At 48.4% G+C, this 17,718-nt stretch overlaps 1 protein-coding gene across 4 annotated transcripts in view; it reads left to right on the top strand.

Annotated features, from left to right (window-relative positions):
* The window catches only part of NOS1 (nitric oxide synthase 1), a 172,870-nt gene that overhangs the window by 139,006 nt on the left and 16,146 nt on the right, over nucleotides 1-17,718 (top strand). For 3 of the 4 annotated variants that reach the window (XM_014854713.3, XM_070516147.1, XM_070516149.1), the window contains exons 17-22: nucleotides 478-579; nucleotides 2,200-2,316; nucleotides 6,239-6,413; nucleotides 9,310-9,448; nucleotides 9,884-9,962; nucleotides 16,433-16,626. In XM_014854713.3, the coding sequence (XP_014710199.3) occupies nucleotides 478-579; nucleotides 2,200-2,316; nucleotides 6,239-6,413; nucleotides 9,310-9,448; nucleotides 9,884-9,962; nucleotides 16,433-16,626 (806 nt within the window). The remainder of the gene's footprint in view (nucleotides 1-477; nucleotides 580-2,199; nucleotides 2,317-6,238; nucleotides 6,414-9,309; nucleotides 9,449-9,883; nucleotides 9,963-16,432; nucleotides 16,627-17,718) is intronic. The other variant, XM_070516150.1, reaches the window with a different exon arrangement.

Below are 17,718 nucleotides of genomic sequence, written 5' to 3'. Positions count from 1 at the left end.
CTAACACGGGGTTGGCTCCTAAAGATGTTTTGTAAGATGACAAACACCTGTAATCAGAATTACCCTTGAAAAGCCCTTAAAGCCCCCATAAAGTAGAGAACATATGGCGCATGCATACTGAGCTGCCTGTCAATGAGGCCAGCGCAGCGTCTCCTCCAGCGTGGAGCAGAGCCCCGTGTCTTAAGTCGAGCATCCAGTGCCAAAGCTGGCTGGTGTTTGGATGAGGTGTTACACAGACAATCCCTCTTGGTTTTCTTTTAGCCAAGAACGTGTTGCCAAACTCACATACACTCCACATCCAGGAGATGCACCATAGCTGAGTCCCTTGTGGGCAGCCCTTGTTCTGTGCCCAGTGCCAGCTTCTTAGTGCTCACTCTCCCTGCCCCTCTCCTTCCCACTCATCCTGGTGGTCTCCAGCTGGCTCCCCCTCACCCCTCCTTCAGGGAGAGATAGGGCACCATCCATTCTCCCCTCTAGGTACCCGGAACCCTTGCGTTTCTTTCCCCGTAAAGGGCCTCCCCTCCCCCGAGGTGACACAGAAGTCCATGGTCTGGCTGCAGCCCGTGACAGCCAGCGCAGGTAGAGCGTGTGTGCACATGCATGGGTATGCCCTGTGTTTGTGTGTAGCTGTGTGTGCATATGTGTGCCCGCATGCCCAATGCCGGAGCATCCAAGGCCACATCTGGGTCTCAAAGAGACCTGAGTTCTAATCCAGGCTGTGCCACTAACTCACGAAGCAAGCTTGAGCAAGCCGCTCGACCCCTCTGAGCCTCAGTCTTTCTCATCTGCCAAATGGGGAGAAACTATCTCTGCCCTGACCACCTCTGGGAGCTGTTGTGTGGACCAAAGGATAACAACGAAGCATTTGGAAAAACCTCATACAAATACATGTGCTGGTATTTTTATCTCACAACCAGCAACCATCCCTCCCACACTAAGAACACAGCCACCCCCTGATATGTTGCCTGACTTATTTGGAGAAGTGACTCAATGTGCGACTATTTTAGGGCAGAAAATACACTTACGTATATTTAGAACTCTCCTGATGCTGGAGCGAAAACTTTGAAGAACATCCAGCTTAGAAACTCTGCTGCCAGAACGCGCAATTTCTTTTTTTGTCTGTTGCACTCAGATTTGTGTGTTGAGTTTTTGTGTTTTGTTTGTGGGGGGAGGGGTGTCTTTTTGGTTTGGAGGTTTTTCTTTTTTTGGTCTTGGGGATTTGGTTTTGGTTTTATGTTTTGTTTTTGCCTTTTCTGAGAATAAAACTTACCGCTTTCAGAGGAAAACTTGGAAAGCGGATTTTTGTTTTATTCTCAAATCTCCTGAGTCTCTCATGCTGAGGTCTGAGTCCAATGACATCTTCTTTCCCCTTCTAAACAATTTAATAAGAAATCCAATCTCTTTTCATGCCATGTGCCAATGCTGAACTTTTTTCATCTTTACTTGAAATGTGAGATGTGACAGACCCTTCAGATGTCTAAGGACCACAGCTTTATGGGAAGAGAGTGTTAAACGGGTTGTTCAACACCATGCAAGAAAACCTTCTATGATGATGTAAATATTCTGTGTCTGTGCCATCCGATGCGACAGCCACTAGCCACACGTGGCTATTGAGCACTTGACATGAGGCCAGTGCAAGTGCGGACCAGAATTTTTCATTGCATTTAAGTTGAGTTGATTTAGCTTTAAATTTAAATAGCCACACGTAGCCGAGGGCTACCATACTGGACAGCACAAGTCTAGTTCCTGGCTACTCAAAGTGAGGTCTGGGGGCCCGCAGCTTCAGCATCTCCTGGGAGTTTGTTAGAAATGCAGACTCTCGGGCCTGCACCAGACCTGCTGAACCTGCATTTTAACAGGCTGATTCTTGTGCACTTTAAAATTGGGGAAGCCAGGAACTCTGGTCTGATGGTCTGTTCTATTCCTGACTTCTTGCTGATTAAATCCTTTTGACTGGTTCTCAAGTTTCCTGAGTCGAGTGTGGTCAGATAGCGCCAAGCACAGGTGGCTAGCTGTATCATTGTGGTGGGCGAGGGTATGTTGATATGTTCCAGAAGAGGCCATAGGAGTGTTATGGTTTCACTCAACATGCAAGAGAAGGTGCCAGAAACAGGACTGATAATTTGAAGATCCATGAGGATGTTGACTTCAGGTCGGGGCTCCAAGCCAGAGCTCACAGACTCTCTTTCGTTTTGCCAGGAGCTACAAGGTCCGATTCAACAGTGTTTCCTCCTATTCCGACTCCCGCAAATCATCAGGCGATGGGCCAGACCTCAGAGACAACTTTGAGAGTACCGGGCCCCTGGCGAATGTGAGGTGAGCAAGGGTCCCAGGGCATCGGGGAAGATGAAGGCTCTTGGGGAAGTGGACATAGCTGCAAAGTGGGCTCTTCGTTAGGGGGTCTCCCATCCATTCCATTCATCCCTGGAACACCCAGCTCCACCCTGGCTTCACCTGACTCTTCCTATACCCACTTCCTCAGAGCCCCATCACCTGTGTTTCACCCCATCATCAGTCCCTCATTTGTGCCGAAGAATGTTAATCCCTAGAAATTGCTCAATGAGCTGCCCTTCCCAAGTGATATGTTTTACACTTAATAGAAGCTTCTGGAAACACCTTGCCATGACCCAGTGGTTCTCAACCCTGGATGCTCATCAAAATCAGTTGGAGATGTTTGCAACGTACTAAGAACCAAGCCCCATATCCAGAGATTCTGATGTAATTGGTGTAGAATTGGGCCCAAGCACTGATCTTTTTTCTCAGTCTCCCCAGTTGATTCCAACGTGCACTCAGATTTGCAAAAAACTGATCTAACCCCATGTTTTCCAGAGCGTGGTCACATACCAAGAGATAATTTTAGGTAGTCCATGGGCAGATATTTTGTATTTCAACCATTGTGCATTCAATTTAGTGGGTATTTGGAGGGAAACAAGACTGGATGTCAAACCCTTGGTTTCACAGATACTGGTCAAGATGAGGCTGATGTAGGCAGTGTCCAGGCCTGGCCACGAACCTCTCAGACCTTCACTAACCGAACCTCCTCCACACCTGCTCAGGACAATGCTTAACAGACAGTACAGATCAGAGGGTTCCTAGATATTGAAGTGTTATGTCCATCAGCACACTTTTTAATAGACCCATTTTTTTAAGGCAGTTTTAGGCTCACAGCAAAATAGAGGGGAAGGTACAGAGATTTCCCGTATACCCCTGACCCCCCAACACACACAAACAGCCTCCTCCACCATTAGCATCCCCCACCACAGTGGTACGTTTGACCAACTGATGAACCTACAGTGACACGTTATTATCACCCAGAGTCCATAGTTTACATTGGGATTCACCCTTGATGTGGTACATTCTGAGTTTGGACATCAGTGTATTTTTTGACTTGACATTGAAACATCGGTTCTGTGGTTTGACAGTCAGACCCATTTTTCCCTTACTAAATCTATCGTGGCTTAAAACAGGGGTTGGCAAACTACAGCCGTGGGCCAGATCCAGCCTGATCACTGTATATTTTTGTACAACCCGTGAGCTAAGGATGGTTTTCACTGATGAACACTTGCAATTCATTTGGTGCTAGAAAACGTTACCTTTAAACCCCAATTAAGCAAAATGTTATCCTCCCCCCAAAATTCCATTCTTCTCACTAGTAGACATATATTACTAAAAAATTGTATTCAATAATTGTTATAGTTTGGGGCTGGCCCTGTGGCCGAGTGGTTAAGTTCGCACGCTCCGCTGCAGCGGCCCAGGGTTTCGCCGGTTCGGATCCTGGGCGTGGACATGGCACCGCTCGTCAGGCCATGCTGAGGCTGCGTCCCACATGCCACAACTAGAAGGACCCACAACTAAAATATGCAGCTGTGTACTGGGGGGGATTTGGGGAGAAAAAGCAGAAAAAAAAAAAAAGATTGGCAACAGTTGTTAGCTTAGGTGCCAATCTTTAAAAAATAAATAAATAAATAATAATTGTTATAGTTTAATTTTGCCAATGAAAAAAGTGTAGGAATTTGTTTTCTTTCTTGTTCTATAGGTATCTATATAATAACTTCAATTTTGCTTCTTGGCCTACAAGCCAAAAAATATTTACTATCTGGCCCCATAAATAATAAGCTTGCCAACTCCTGGTTTGGAGGTTTCAAGTAGGAGTTTTGAAGTCGTAAGGTGAAGAATGCGATGGCAATGTCCATCTGGGAGGTGGCTGTGGTGTGGGCCTTCCGGTGCGTCGGGAAGCATATTAATGAGTTAATCACCTGAGCCATCTGTTAGTGAACACAAGTGGGTTTGATGCACCAGTGAGTACAAATTAAAAGCAAGTTAAATGGTGCTAACAAGTAACTAACAGTAATGGTGGGATTCAAGTATGGCAGACGTCATGAACATGAATACTGGAGTTTTGGGGCACGAGGCCTTGACCACAAGGCCTGACTAGTACTGGGAGTTTCCAGATCGGTGTTCGGCGAAGGCTGAGGGGGATGGCTTGGGGCAGAAGTGCTCCTTCCTGGCACCCCTCCGACCAGTCCCCTCCGGCACCAGCTCTCTCTACCAGTCAGGCCACCCCCTGCAGGAAGGGTGAGCTATGCAGTTCCAGGAAGATCATGGGTGGAGGAGTGATGGGGAAACACTGCTGAATCCCACATCATTTCCTTGGAAAGGCTCCAGAGCCCCAGGGAAAGGAGGGCCGGAAAGAAGCGGAGAGTGAAATGAGAAAGCATGACTGTGGATTTGAAAGGAGTGGTATTGACCCATGTTAACCTTCATTTGACCTGTGAGACACCTGGACCCATCTCAAGTTCATTCTCCAGTGACAGAGAGTCCCTTCCCAACTTTCCCCACCTCCTTCCCTCATCCCCCCATCTCAATCTGTCACCACTTCGGCCCCATGATCCCTAAAAAGAGATTCAGGGGCAGAGGCAGCCTCTGTATGGGATGGTTAAACAGCTCCACACCTTGGCTTGTCTGAGGTGACAGTCTACAGCAGAACATACCGACCTGGGAAAGAAGTGGGGTGGAGTGTTCTTGTCCCACTTGTGAACTCATCGCTCCAGTTTCAATGAAGTCAAGACCCACAGCCGGGACCAAGCCCGAGAAGTGTGACACAAAATGTCTGTAGGACTGTGAATTAGCAAGAGGTCCACCTGGGACATGGCCCTCCACTTCCCAGACTTCAGTCAAAGCAGCCCCACCTCCACGCAGAGAAAAATCCTATCAACTTCTCTCCCACTGCTTCAAACGCCAACATTTTCTTGACAGTATCTGTGCAAAGAGGGTTTGTGAAGCAAATTAATTTCACGGACACGGCAAGGGGCGGAGCCAGCATATTTATAAATCTTCCCCCCCTTTTAGAAGAACCTGTTTACACACCAACATTTGATGTGTTAATGACAAGTCCTCCTGATCTTCTCGTTAATACAGGTCCCTGAGGACCTCTATGTGACAGTTCTCATTATCTTTGTACTTAAAACTAATCTCATTTGCTAGAATTATAAAACTTGTAGAATTCAAACCTTTTGATAATGTAGACTCATTTCCCCAGTGAGTCCAGCTTAGAAAGGGACACGGAAGAAACAGCCAATGGTTCCAGGTCATTGCCATCCCTAACTTATCCTCCTTAGGACCAATGGGGAATTTTTTCCTGAGGACAGTAAAACCTAGCAGAGACCAGAAGGAAGCGACAAGAGGCCTCGGGGGCTCCCAGGTTTAAAGATGGCCTTCCTCAGTGGGACCTTGGGATTGCCTGACCTCCGTGGGCTAAACGTAGTCCCTCTGGAGATACCAGATGTATGAGTCTGCTCGGGCGGCCATAACAAAATACCACAGACTGAGTGGCTTCAACCACAGAACTTTATTTCTCACAGTTCTGGAGGCTGGAAATTCAAGATCGTGGTGCCAGTAGGATTGGTTTCTGGTGAGCCCTCTCCTTCTGGCCTGCAGATGGCTGCCTTCTCATCGTGTCCTCAGACGGCCTTTCCTCTGCACATGCCGGGAGGGAGAGAACGTCTCTGGTGTCTCCCCCTCTTCTTACAAGGACATCAGTCCTATTGGATTAGGGCCCCACCCTTCTGACCTCCTTTAACTTCAGTTACCGCCTTAAAGGCTCCATCTCTCAATACAGTCACATTGGGGGTTGGGACTTAAATATATGGGACGGGGGGGCATAGTTCCGTCCATAACACCTGACACCCCCCACAGCCCCACAGTCCCCTGGCATGAACTTCTGTTGTCTCCTCGGCAGGTTCTCAGTGTTCGGCCTTGGCTCGCGGGCCTACCCTCACTTCTGCGCCTTTGGACACGCCGTGGACACCCTCCTGGAAGAGCTGGGAGGAGAGAGGATCCTGAAGATGAGGGAAGGCGACGAGCTCTGTGGGCAGGAAGAAGCTTTCAGGACCTGGGCCAAGAAGGTCTTTAAGGTAACCATCTGCCCAGATCTCAGAGACTCCGGAGGAGAAGTCGTGCCCCGCAAGACCCCCAGAGACAAAGTGCCTAAGCCATCAGAAGTAGAAGAAACTTGGGGGAATTCCCGGGACTTCCCACATTTCTCCAGCCAGGGTACAGCTTTAAACAACTCAGATGATTTTGGGTGGTCTTAAAACACACGTTTTCTACCTAGAATCCAAACTCCTGCATTATGGGTAAGGAGTTAGTCTATACAAAATTACGGAGTCTTGGAATTTCAGGGCTGGAAGGAATCCCTCCGTCACTCACATTTGGCAGACAAGTAGACAAAAAACACAGAGTTGGTGATACCAAACCGGGAGGCCATGCCACGACCTGGAACTCAGATCTCACCAATTTGTCTACTTTGACAAGCTGATTCCTCTTGTGCTGGATCTTCATCCAGCAGCCACTAGCCACATGTGGCTACTTAAATTTAAATTTAAACTAATTAACATTAAATATCATGCATGGATAAATACATGTAGTGTGTCTGTACAATGGAATATTATTCAGCCATTAAAAAGGAATGGAGTGCTGACACATGCTACAACGTGGATGAACCTTGAAGACATGGTGCCAAGTGAAAGAAGCCAGTCACAAAAGACCACATAGTGTATGACTCCATTTATGTGAAATGTCCAGAAGAGGCAAATGCAGAGAGACAGGAAGCAGATTAGTGACTGCTAGCAGTTCAAGGGAGTGGAAAATGGGAGTGACTGCTAAGGGGTAGAGGGTTTCTTTGGGGTGACAAAAATGTTCTGAAACCGGATAGTGGTGATGGTTGCACAACCTTGTAAATATGCTAAAAACCACTGAATTGTATATTTTTAAGTGGGGAATTTTATGTTACATGAATTCTCTCTCTGTATATATACATAAGACTGTACATATATAAAATAATATAGAGAGAGAATATAACTATATAAATATATGTTATATTTTAATTATGTATTAATTTTATATATAAATTAGCTAGAATTAAAAATTCCATTCCTTGGCTGCACTAGCCACATTGCATGTGCTCAGTAGCCACAAGTGACTGGTAATTACCATATTACAGCATAGAACATTTCCGTCACGTTAGAACATCCTGTCCAACACGCTATTCTAGATATGAGGTCACAAGAGAGTAAATAAATAGCGGCCTTCTCTCTGCATGTGGGACATGATTCAGTTGGCCATCCTGGACACACAAAAAGGCAAGGAGAGTGGACCCACCCCCTTTCCCTGCTCCTGTCTGGGCCCTGGGATGTATTCTCATCAGCGGCCCCAGGAGAAAGGGGACTATGCAACCTCCTGTCACTCAGCTGACACTTCACTCTGCACGCAAATGCAGGTAGAGAGCAAAAGGGGAAACTGAGGCGCCTGACCTGTAAGGATATCTATGTGGGGAGGCTGTGTCAGTAGACAAGGAGAGTCGAGATAACATGGCTTTCTCATGCCTTGAGATAATTGTGTGGTTCTATCAGCAAACTCCAAACACCCCAGAAGCCGGACCTGTTACAAGCCATGAACACTTTAGCTATCGCCCCCATCCTCTCACGCCACCCCCAGCCCTGACAACCACTAATCTACTTTCTGGCTCTATAGGTTTGCCTGTTCTGGACATTTCATATGAAAGGAATCATATAATATGTGGTCTTTTGTAACTGGCTTCTTTCTCTTTAGCATACTGTTTGCAAGGTTCATCCCCATCGTAGCACATCTCAGTACTTCATTGCTTTTGGTGGCCAAATAATATGCCATTGGGTGTAGATACTAAATTTTGTTCACCATTCATCAGTTGATAGACATTTGGATTGTCCGAAAATCAACACGAGGCCAAAAATTGGTAAAAGCAACCCTTGAAAACCTTTGAATTATCTATCCATGGCTTTATCTCAAGAAACCTGAAGTCCAAACAGTAATTCTTAGGGTCACTAAAGTTGGAGAACTTATGAACTTGTCAAAAAGAAAAAGAAAAATTTATATGCTGGTATTCAAACATTCAGTGTATTCTGCATTTAGTATAATTTTTTAAATCTTTAGAGGAAGATGGATCGGAAATGCCAAGGTGTTTACTTTCCTGTTTAATGTTCAGCCTCTACACATGTTGGTTTTAGGAACAAATGACATAATAGAGTTACATATTAAATAGAGGTTACATCCTAAAGTCAATAGTAAATGTGCTATGTCCAGCACATCAAAGACACTCAAAACATATAGGATGGATTAGTGGATGGATTGATGGATGATTGGGTTGTAGGGAGGTGGGTGGATGGATGAATGGATGGGTAGGTAGATGGCTGGGTGAATGAGTGGATGGATGGATGGATGGAAGGACAGAAGGAAGGGTGGGTGGGTAGGTAGGTAGGGAGATGGAGGGATGGGTAGATGGACAGAAGCAAGGGTGGGTGGAGGGATGGATGGTGGGTGAATCGGTGGGTGGATGGATGGATGGGTGGTTGGATGGATGGATGGATGGATAGATAGATGGATGGATGAATGGGCAGGTGGATGGATGGACGGATAGGTGGATGGATGGATGAATGGGTGGATGGATGGATGGATGGCTAGGTGGATGGATGGATGAATGGGTGGGTGGATGGATGGATGGATAGATGAACGGATGGAAGGAAGGAAGGAAGGGTGGATGGGTAGGTAGGGGGATGAAGGAATGGATGAAAGGATGGGTGAATGGATGGATGGATGGGTGAATGGGTAACTGGATGGATGGATGAAAGGAAGGGTGGGTGGGTAGGTAGGGGGATGGAGGGATGGATAGAAGGATGGGTGGATGGATGGAGAGATATATGCCATGACTTGGAGTTGTTGGGGAAGAGTCCCTCTGGGCTGAAAGAGATCACTGAAAGCCAGTGTGTGCCACAGGCGGCCTGCGATGTGTTCTGCGTGGGAGACGATGTCAACATTGAGAAGGCAAACAACTCCCTCATCAGCAATGACCGCAGCTGGAAGAGGAACAAGTTCCGCCTCACCTATGTGGCTGAAGCTCCGGAACTCACACAAGGTACCTCCCACCACCCTCCCAGGGAGGCATTCATGGCAATGGGGAAAAGACAGGTGCTCTCGCTTCTGAAAGGCACTTAGAGAAGGTGGGGTTCATTGCCCGCTCCCCCTTTAGTGCCGTCCTCCCAAAATGAATACGCTGCTCCTGCCCCCTACTCAGGAAAACATGTGCTTGAAGCTTCTCTCTCCACCAGTATGCATGTTACCTCGAACCATCCTCTTCTCAACTCAGTTCAAGCAGATTTGCTTTTTGTTCTGCATTAGCCACAACTACCCCACCCACCCCATCCACTGCCTGCCTGACCTCTTTTCTTTACTTCTTCCCCTCACTCCAGAGGACACTGGAAGTGTGCGTAGAGGGTCCATAGAAGCTGGAGACTTTTTATTGACAGCTGTTTAACCCATCTCAGGAAGACTGTCGTTTTTCTCCCCGTAGGTCTATCCAATGTCCACAAAAAGCGGGTCTCAGCCGCTCGACTCCTCAGCCGCCAAAACCTTCAGAGTCCTAAATCCAGGTAGGAGCATCGCGCTACTCACCTCTGCTCCAGGTGCCCCCCACGATGAGGGAGGAGCCCTTGTTGACTCCGAGGACTGGCTCCCTAATTCCAGACCATTCCAAGTGTCATCAAGCCCCCCTTGCTGCTTTGTAGCGTCTGGGTTTTCTGCTTTCTCTTTGCCAAGCTCTGACCCAGAGAGATGGGAAAAGGAGAGCGTGATGATCATTGTGGAAAGAGGAAAGAGAAAGGTTTTGCAAAGAATCCTTAACGTAGACCACACCCTTGTTGAACGGCTAATGTTCATCATGCCATAGCATCTTAGTCAGAAATCACTTAGTCCAGGCGTTTCCTCCTTGTGGATAATTATTTATTCAATGGAGAGCTGCAAAATGGCTACCCAGACTCTGCTTAAATTCCTTTGGAATGACAGGAAGCTTGTTGCCTCACAAAACAGCCCACTCTGTGTTTTGAAGTCCTAATTGCTAGAAATGATCTTACTATTGCTTATGGCCAAAGCATCTCTTCCTAGCACTTCATTTTGATCCTAGTTACACTCTCCATTGCCACCCAAAAGAAATTCAGTTCTTCCTAATGAGAGACATGCAAATAGCCAATGACCTTGACCAGTCTCTCCTGGGTTCCTTCCAATCATCCTTCCTCGGACCTGGTTTCCCAAGCCTTGTGCTTTAGTAAAAGGACACAGGCTGTCCTGCTGGAAGTGTCATTCTCAGACCTGGTCACAGTGCAGTGGAGGTCCTGTGATTGCCGCTGAGCGCACTGAGGCTATTATTACCATCCCCGATCCGTACAGGACACGCTGATGCTGCCCGCGATCGCAGGAGCTGCTCTGACAGGCAGGTCGCTCTCCCATTAAGCTCATGTCCTTGCTGCTGTTAGACATCAAGTCTTCTCAGAATGGTCCAGCCGGGTCTGTCCATCCCCCTGCCTGGATAAGTAATTTTTTTTAGCATTAATGAAAGTCTTTGCATCGATCCCTGTGGAACAGAATCTTTTTCACTTTGCGTTTACAGCCCGTGAAGATCTTTTGAAATCTTGATTCTTTGCATGGCATAGTACAAAGAGTGGGCTCTCGAGCTGGACAGCCCTGGGCTCTGACCCCAGCTCTGCCATGCACCAGCTGTGTGACCTCGGGCAAGCCACTTGGGTACTCTAAGCCCCTATCTCCTTACCTAAAATGAGAATGGTGGCTATAAAGATTGCTCACATTGATCTAGTGCTTTCTGTGTTCCGAGCGCCATTTTGAGTCTTCTCAGTGCAGGATCACCCATAATTTCTGACCAGCCCAGGAAGTAGGCACCATTATCGTCCACATTTTTAATGTGAGAAGGGACCATTAGAAAATACAAGTGACTTTTTCAAGGTCACACTGACCCGATTCTCTGACACCAAAGTCAGCATGCCAAATGACTATACGTGTGGCTTCCACAGCATTGCAAGCCTGCTGTAAGTATTAAAGATGATGTACACAAAGCAACTAGTATTTCATACGTTCCCATCACTGTTCCTTATGCATCCCAGCTTCATACACCTGCAGAATTGATATGCATGCTTTCCACGTGGACTTCAAACCTTTGATAAAATGATCAACAGGACGGAGCCCCAGAGCTTTCATGTTCTCTGCTAGATCCTCAAACATTAAAGAACTGGATTGGAAAATGAATCCCTCTGAATGATTAAATGCCATATTCAGAGCATAACCACCTCTGATATAGAGGGACAGTGGATGTGAAAAACACATCTCTCTTCCCACTTCTGTCCTGTGGAATGGTACAACTTAAGTAGTGTTGGAAGAGGAAAGACTAAGAATTCACTGGAAATTTCTTTCAGCAACAAACTGTGAAAGATCAGATCACAAAAATTACTCCTTAAGCTATACTTGATAAAAAGCAAGATAATTTGCAAATGTTTTAAGGCTGGGTTGGTCCAAGTTCCCAGAATAACTCTCCCCCCCCCCCCACTTCTGGAAAGGGCAGCTGGCCCTATGCTGAATGACTTACAAGGGACTATCTGAGCAAGGTTAGGAACTGGAAGATGGTATTAAAATCAGTTATGGACTAACACAAAAAGGATCAAATTGTGTCTAGGTGTTGACCTCTTTAAAAGCATGCTCTAGGGGCTGGCCTGGTGGCGCAGGGATTAAGTTTGAAAGTTCCACCTCAGTGGCCGGGGGTTCGCCGGTTCGGATCCCAGGTGTGGACCTATGCACCACTTATCAAGCCATGCCGTGGCAGGCATCTCACATATAAAGTAGAGGAAAATGGGCATGGATGTTAGCTCAGGGCCAGTCTTCCTCAAAAAAAGTAAATAAATAAAAGCATGCTCCATAGCACTACCTATTCTCAGGCTTGCTGCCATTTCCAGCTTTATAAGGTTTATTGCTGTTTTTTTTTAAAAAAAAAAAGAGGAGAATGGCATGAAAAAGCAAGACTGTCTCCCGTTTCCCCCGCTGAAGGCCAAAGTCGGGCAGGAAGCCATAAGCAAGATAACACAACTCAACGCCCTCCCCCGCCCCAGAGACCCTTAATTGCAAGCAAAATGCTTAAGAAGTAAACAGCTTTTTGAGGGTGATCCTGGCAAATCTAAAGAGAAAAGTGATCACTGTTACTGCCTGGCCAGGAAATAAATTTTCTACGTACACCAATTAGCCAACAATACAGAAGAGAGTGTAATGGAGCCCTCGGGGGGGTGGGGTGTGGAGTGTGAGTCCCGGAAGCCAGAAGCAGGAGGGAGGATGCAGGCTAGGCTTCAGAGGGGCAATGAGACAGAGCAGGACTTGCAGCAAGGGAGACCGGCAGAAGCAAAGATGCAGGATGGGCCCGAGCACCGGGTGTCTTGGAGAGCGGGGGGCCTTACAAGGGAGTAAGGTCTCCCCTGGATAAAACTCGTCTCTCCAGCCTTCGCCATCTCAACATGGACATTTGCCGGAAGCCAGAAACTCAGGCATCCTCCTTGCCTCCTCCGGCTCCCTCCCCCTGCACATCGCTCTCAGCTGGCGTGGTGGGCCTTGTCTTTCAACCACATCTCAGATCTAAGGCTGCCGCCTTGAGCAAAGTCAGGATCGTGTGGTCTGCGTGGCTGCAGCAGACGCCTAGCTCGTCTCCCCTTGTTCTCTGGCTTTTCTCTCAAAGATCCATTTTCCAAACAGCAGCGAGAGTCATCTTTTAAAAATGTAAATTGAAGCCTATTACTCCACAGCTTCACACCCTCCAGTGGCTTCCCACTGGGCCTGGGGAAACCTCCAAATTCCTTGCCATGGCAGGTCATGACGAGGCCCTCGTGATCTAGCCTCCGCCCAGCTCTCTGACCTCCTTTTCCCACCACCCACCCTGCGCTGACCATTCTCCAAACACACCAAGCGTCTTTCCCTTCCTTGAACATACCACACTTTTTCTTACCTCAGGGCCTTTCCACATGCAGCTCCCTCTTTCTAGAACACTCTTCCCCTAGATCTTTGCATGTCCACTCCTTCTCATTGTTCTGGTCTCTACTCAGATGTCAAATCACCCGAGAGGCCTCCTTGACCATCCCGTCTGATGGTCACTTAGCCCATCACCGCCCACCCATCCACATCACCAACCCCATCTGAGAGCATTTTAGGATACTTCTCAATGAGAACAGAGCGCTTTGTTGTCTTTATCCATCACTCTCTCCCCAGTGCCTAGAACAGTGTCTGACACTCAATAGAAATTTGTTGGGGCCGGCCCAGTGGTGCAGCGGTTAAGTTCACACGTTCCGCTTCTTGGCGGCCCGGGGTTCGCTGGTTCGGATCCCGGGTGTGGACATGGCACCACTTGGCACGCCATGCTGTGGTAGGAGTCCCACCTATAAAGTAGAGGAAGATGGGCACGGATGTTAGCTCAGGGCCAGGCTTCCACAGCAAAAAGAGGAGGACTGGCAGTAGTTAGCTGAGGCCTAATCTTCCTCAAAACCAAAAAAAAAGAAATCTGTTGAATGCATGAAACTTATTGACTCAAACTGCTCACAGGGGACAATGTTCACTCTTTCCGTTGACGAATGAACATCAACTATTGTTTTTCCATTTAATGCTGGACATCGGCAGACTGTTCTTCCATCTGTGAAGCTGTCATTGAACCACTGCCAAGTGCGTGTGCACACACGTGTGTGTGTGTGCGAGATGCTCCTGTATGTGGATGTAAATACACCACACACAGCGGATACTCTGGCCGAGGGGTCGAGAGGGCACAGGTGGCTGCTGCCTTCCGACTTCTGCCCTTTCTCCTCCCCTGATTCTTCTCAATGGCCCGTATGTGTTCCAAGCTTAAAAAAAAAAAAAAAAATCCTATACTTAGAAACCCCCAGCAGAACCGAGGTTGAAGACAATTGGTCTCCAGGCTAGCGCTGCCCCCCAGGGATCGCCTCCTCCTGGGGACGTTCCAGGAGCGGCCCATCACAGTGCCCCGGGGCCACCCGGCCATTCAGTGCTGGGTTCTCACCAAGCCATGCCTGGTGGGCGGCTTGCGAAGTCCCCTTGGTTGAATTGCCAGCACGGGCAGAGCCCGGGCCCCCTTCTAGCTCCCCTGCCAGCTGCATCCCCGTGCCTGCCCCTTATCTGCCTGACCACCTTCTGCCACGTCCACGAGGACTGGGAGGAAGTGGCTGCGAGCGTGAGCCAGCTCAGCAAGTTCGGGTCCTCCGCGTTTCTATTTTGTACCCGCCAAAAGAACGGAGGCAAATATACTTCTGAAAGAAATCGTGATGATCCGGGAGAAAGTGGGAATTGATTTGCGGGGCCTTTCAAGGCTGCCTGGGGTTCGCTCCGGCGGCTCCCACATGAGCGGCCCCACAGCGCCCCCTGCTGGCCGTCGGCCTCCGCGGGTTTCCTCCTTGACTCTCCAGGAACCGAAAGGCTGATGTGAGCTCAGAGCAGCATGAGTCATGCAAGTCCGTGTGGTCGACAAGATCGGTGTCCCAGAGACGGCAAAACCTGCCCAGGGAAGGAGAGGGGGACCCCAGACCCTAACACCACCATTCACAGTTTCAGCCACCAGTTCCCCACCATTCTCAGGACAGGGGCACCTTGCTTCAAGAAAATGCTTGACACCCCCAAAAAATGAATGTGCCAGCGCAACTACTTTTAATGATGGTGGCTATTTGCAGCACAAAAGGGCTCCTGGTTATGCCGAAAAACTCCTTTAAATAGCGAGTCCCATGGGTCTATTCAAGTTTGATTCACGTCCCACGGAGAATGTGGAAACTTCGTGTTTCGTATCAAGGATCTAAATGAACTGAAAACCAGGTGGCAGGGAAGGAAAGGCAGATCAGAAATGCAAACGTAACTCAAAGAGTACAGAGGATTTGATTTACCAAAGTGTGATCGATCCCCGAGATTTCAGGTGTTGTGTGAAATGCAGTATATCTGTACTAAAACTTTTTAAAGAACCAGAATAATCATAGTCTGGGAAGTTATTCTGGAGGCCATTCACTTAGCATAGGTCTCCTGCACCTGAAATACAAAACTCAATGTGGAAGGGCATGACCCAGCAGGTAGAAACCAGTTTCTCTCTGGGTTTTCTCCTTAGATCTCTTGATTTTATCATCTCAGTGGATTTGTGTATAACAAGAACCCGAGCTTGAGACCAAGTCCTTTTCCCTTTTCCATGACAATTTGAGGACCCCCACTCCACTGTTGCAAACAGGGGTGGAGCTTGGGGTTCCTAGGAGAGATGGAATTTCACCGCTTGGGGACACCACTGCCTGTGGCTCCAATGGGATAGTGGCTCCTGAGAGAGCCCCAATTGGTACTGGGAACAGAGCTGTTCTGGCAGGTGGTTAATCCTGGGAGTCTGAGATTCTTTCAATCAACAAATGTTTCTGAGTACCTACTATGTGCCGTGTACTGTCCTAGGTGCCAGGAAGAGAGCCGTGGACAGAACAGACAAATTCTCTGCCGTCTAGAGTTTAAGTTGTCCTGGGGGCTGGGGGAAGGGCAGGGGGACAGATGCCAAGCCAGATAATGAAGTCAACTCTGCAGGAGGTCAGAGGATGGTAAGTGCTATGGAGAAAAAAAAGGCAGGAGCAGGAAGATGGAAAAGCAAAGAGGTCTGAAGACTGAACCCTGGGGTGCTCCAATGTCTAGAGTTAGGGGAGCTGAGAAGGAACCAGCAAAGGAAACTGATCAGGAGCAGCCAGAGAGAGGACCAGGAGAGCCTGGCGTGCTAGGATCTAAGAGAATGGAGTTGAGAAGGAGGAAGTGAGTGGCCATGTCCAGTGCCGCTTCAATGACCAAGATGAGCACTGGGAACTGGCTGTTGGATTAGCCGTGGGGAGCTCCTGAGTGAGCTTGCTGAAAGCCACGGTATGGAATGATGGGGGCAGATGTCTGGCTGGCATGGGCCCTAACAAGAATGGAAGGAGGGAAGTTGCAGCCATAAGGACAGACAAGGGAGCAGGGAAAGGGGACGCGAGCAGGTGGCCCTTATCCGATTGTTCCCCGCCCTTCCCTCCAGCCGATCAACCATCTTTGTGCGTCTCCACACCAATGGGAATCAGGAGCTGCAGTACCAGCCCGGGGACCACCTGGGCGTCTTCCCCGGCAACCACGAGGACCTCGTGAACGTCCTGATCGAGCGGCTGGAGGACGCACCCCCTGTCAACCAGCTGGTCAAAGTGGAGCTCCTGGAGGAGCGGAACACAGCTTTGGGTAACTATGGCTGGGCCGGGCGCCCCCCCGCTGGCGGCTCCCTAGGGCCCTTCCCTGCTCCAGGGAGTTCCAGAGGCCATGGGAGGCTAGGAAAGTGGAGACCCGTTCTTCCCCATCACCAATCCAGGTAGGCGAGCGGGTCTCTGTCGCCTCCAGCTTCTGAGACTGAAGACTCCCCCTTTCTCATGACCGAACAACCTTAGCCCAATGGGCTCCGTCAATGTCCATGAGGCCAGGACATCGATGGTTCATCATTAGGGGAGGGGGGCTTCTCCCTTCCTTCATCAGCTAGAAACTGATCTTAGTAGTGCCCACTCATCCTTCCTTCTTGACCACCACCCACCACCCACTGCCCACTGTGTAGAAAGCAGCTGAAGTCTGACCCCCTCCTCCTCTTAGAGTCCAGTGACACCATATGAAGCTCGGTGGCCCGCTAGGGATTGAACCACATTTCTGACCTCATTAGATCAAGTTCCAACCTGTTTCAGTGACCGTCCTTGACCTTCCTAGTGAAGAACTTTCTATGGCAAATGGGGCTCAGTGCTTCGTCTCAGTGGGCGCAGGTACAAAGTGAGCTCAGGGCTCAGGTATGAGGAACTTTGTGGACCTTACGTGGCAGCCCGTGATACGGTGACGTATCACCTTGACAAAGGAGCCAGGGCAGAATGTGAAAATAATACAAAGTCAAAGCCCTATTGAAAAATCCCTTCGAAAGACCCCACTTTGAGAGGCACACCTTCTCTTAATAAATCCAGCCCAGCCAGTTCTTCCTCTGTGTTGGAACAGTACTTTTAGCTCAGGTTGAGCCCCTGATGAAGTAGAAGCTTGTGTTTTGGGGTTATATTGACTGAAAAGTACACAGAGGCAGTACTGTATAGTAATTAGAACAAGGTCTGGAGCACCACTGCCTGACTTCATGCTTGTGAGCTGTGTGACCTTGGGCAAATTCCTTAACCTCTCTGTGCTTCCATTTTTGTCAACTGCCAAAGGGGGATAATAACAGCACCCACCACCTAGGATTGTTGTGAGAGTTAAATGAGTTAATAATTAAAGGGCTGAGAATAATACTTGGCATATAGAAAGTGCAAGGTA

This window comes from Equus asinus, chromosome 8, assembly GCF_041296235.1.
Source record: "Equus asinus isolate D_3611 breed Donkey chromosome 8, EquAss-T2T_v2, whole genome shotgun sequence".
NCBI classification, from domain to species: domain Eukaryota; kingdom Metazoa; phylum Chordata; class Mammalia; order Perissodactyla; family Equidae; genus Equus; species Equus asinus.
Note: the sequence above shows the minus strand (reverse complement) of the source record. Positions and strands in the feature narration are given on the sequence as shown.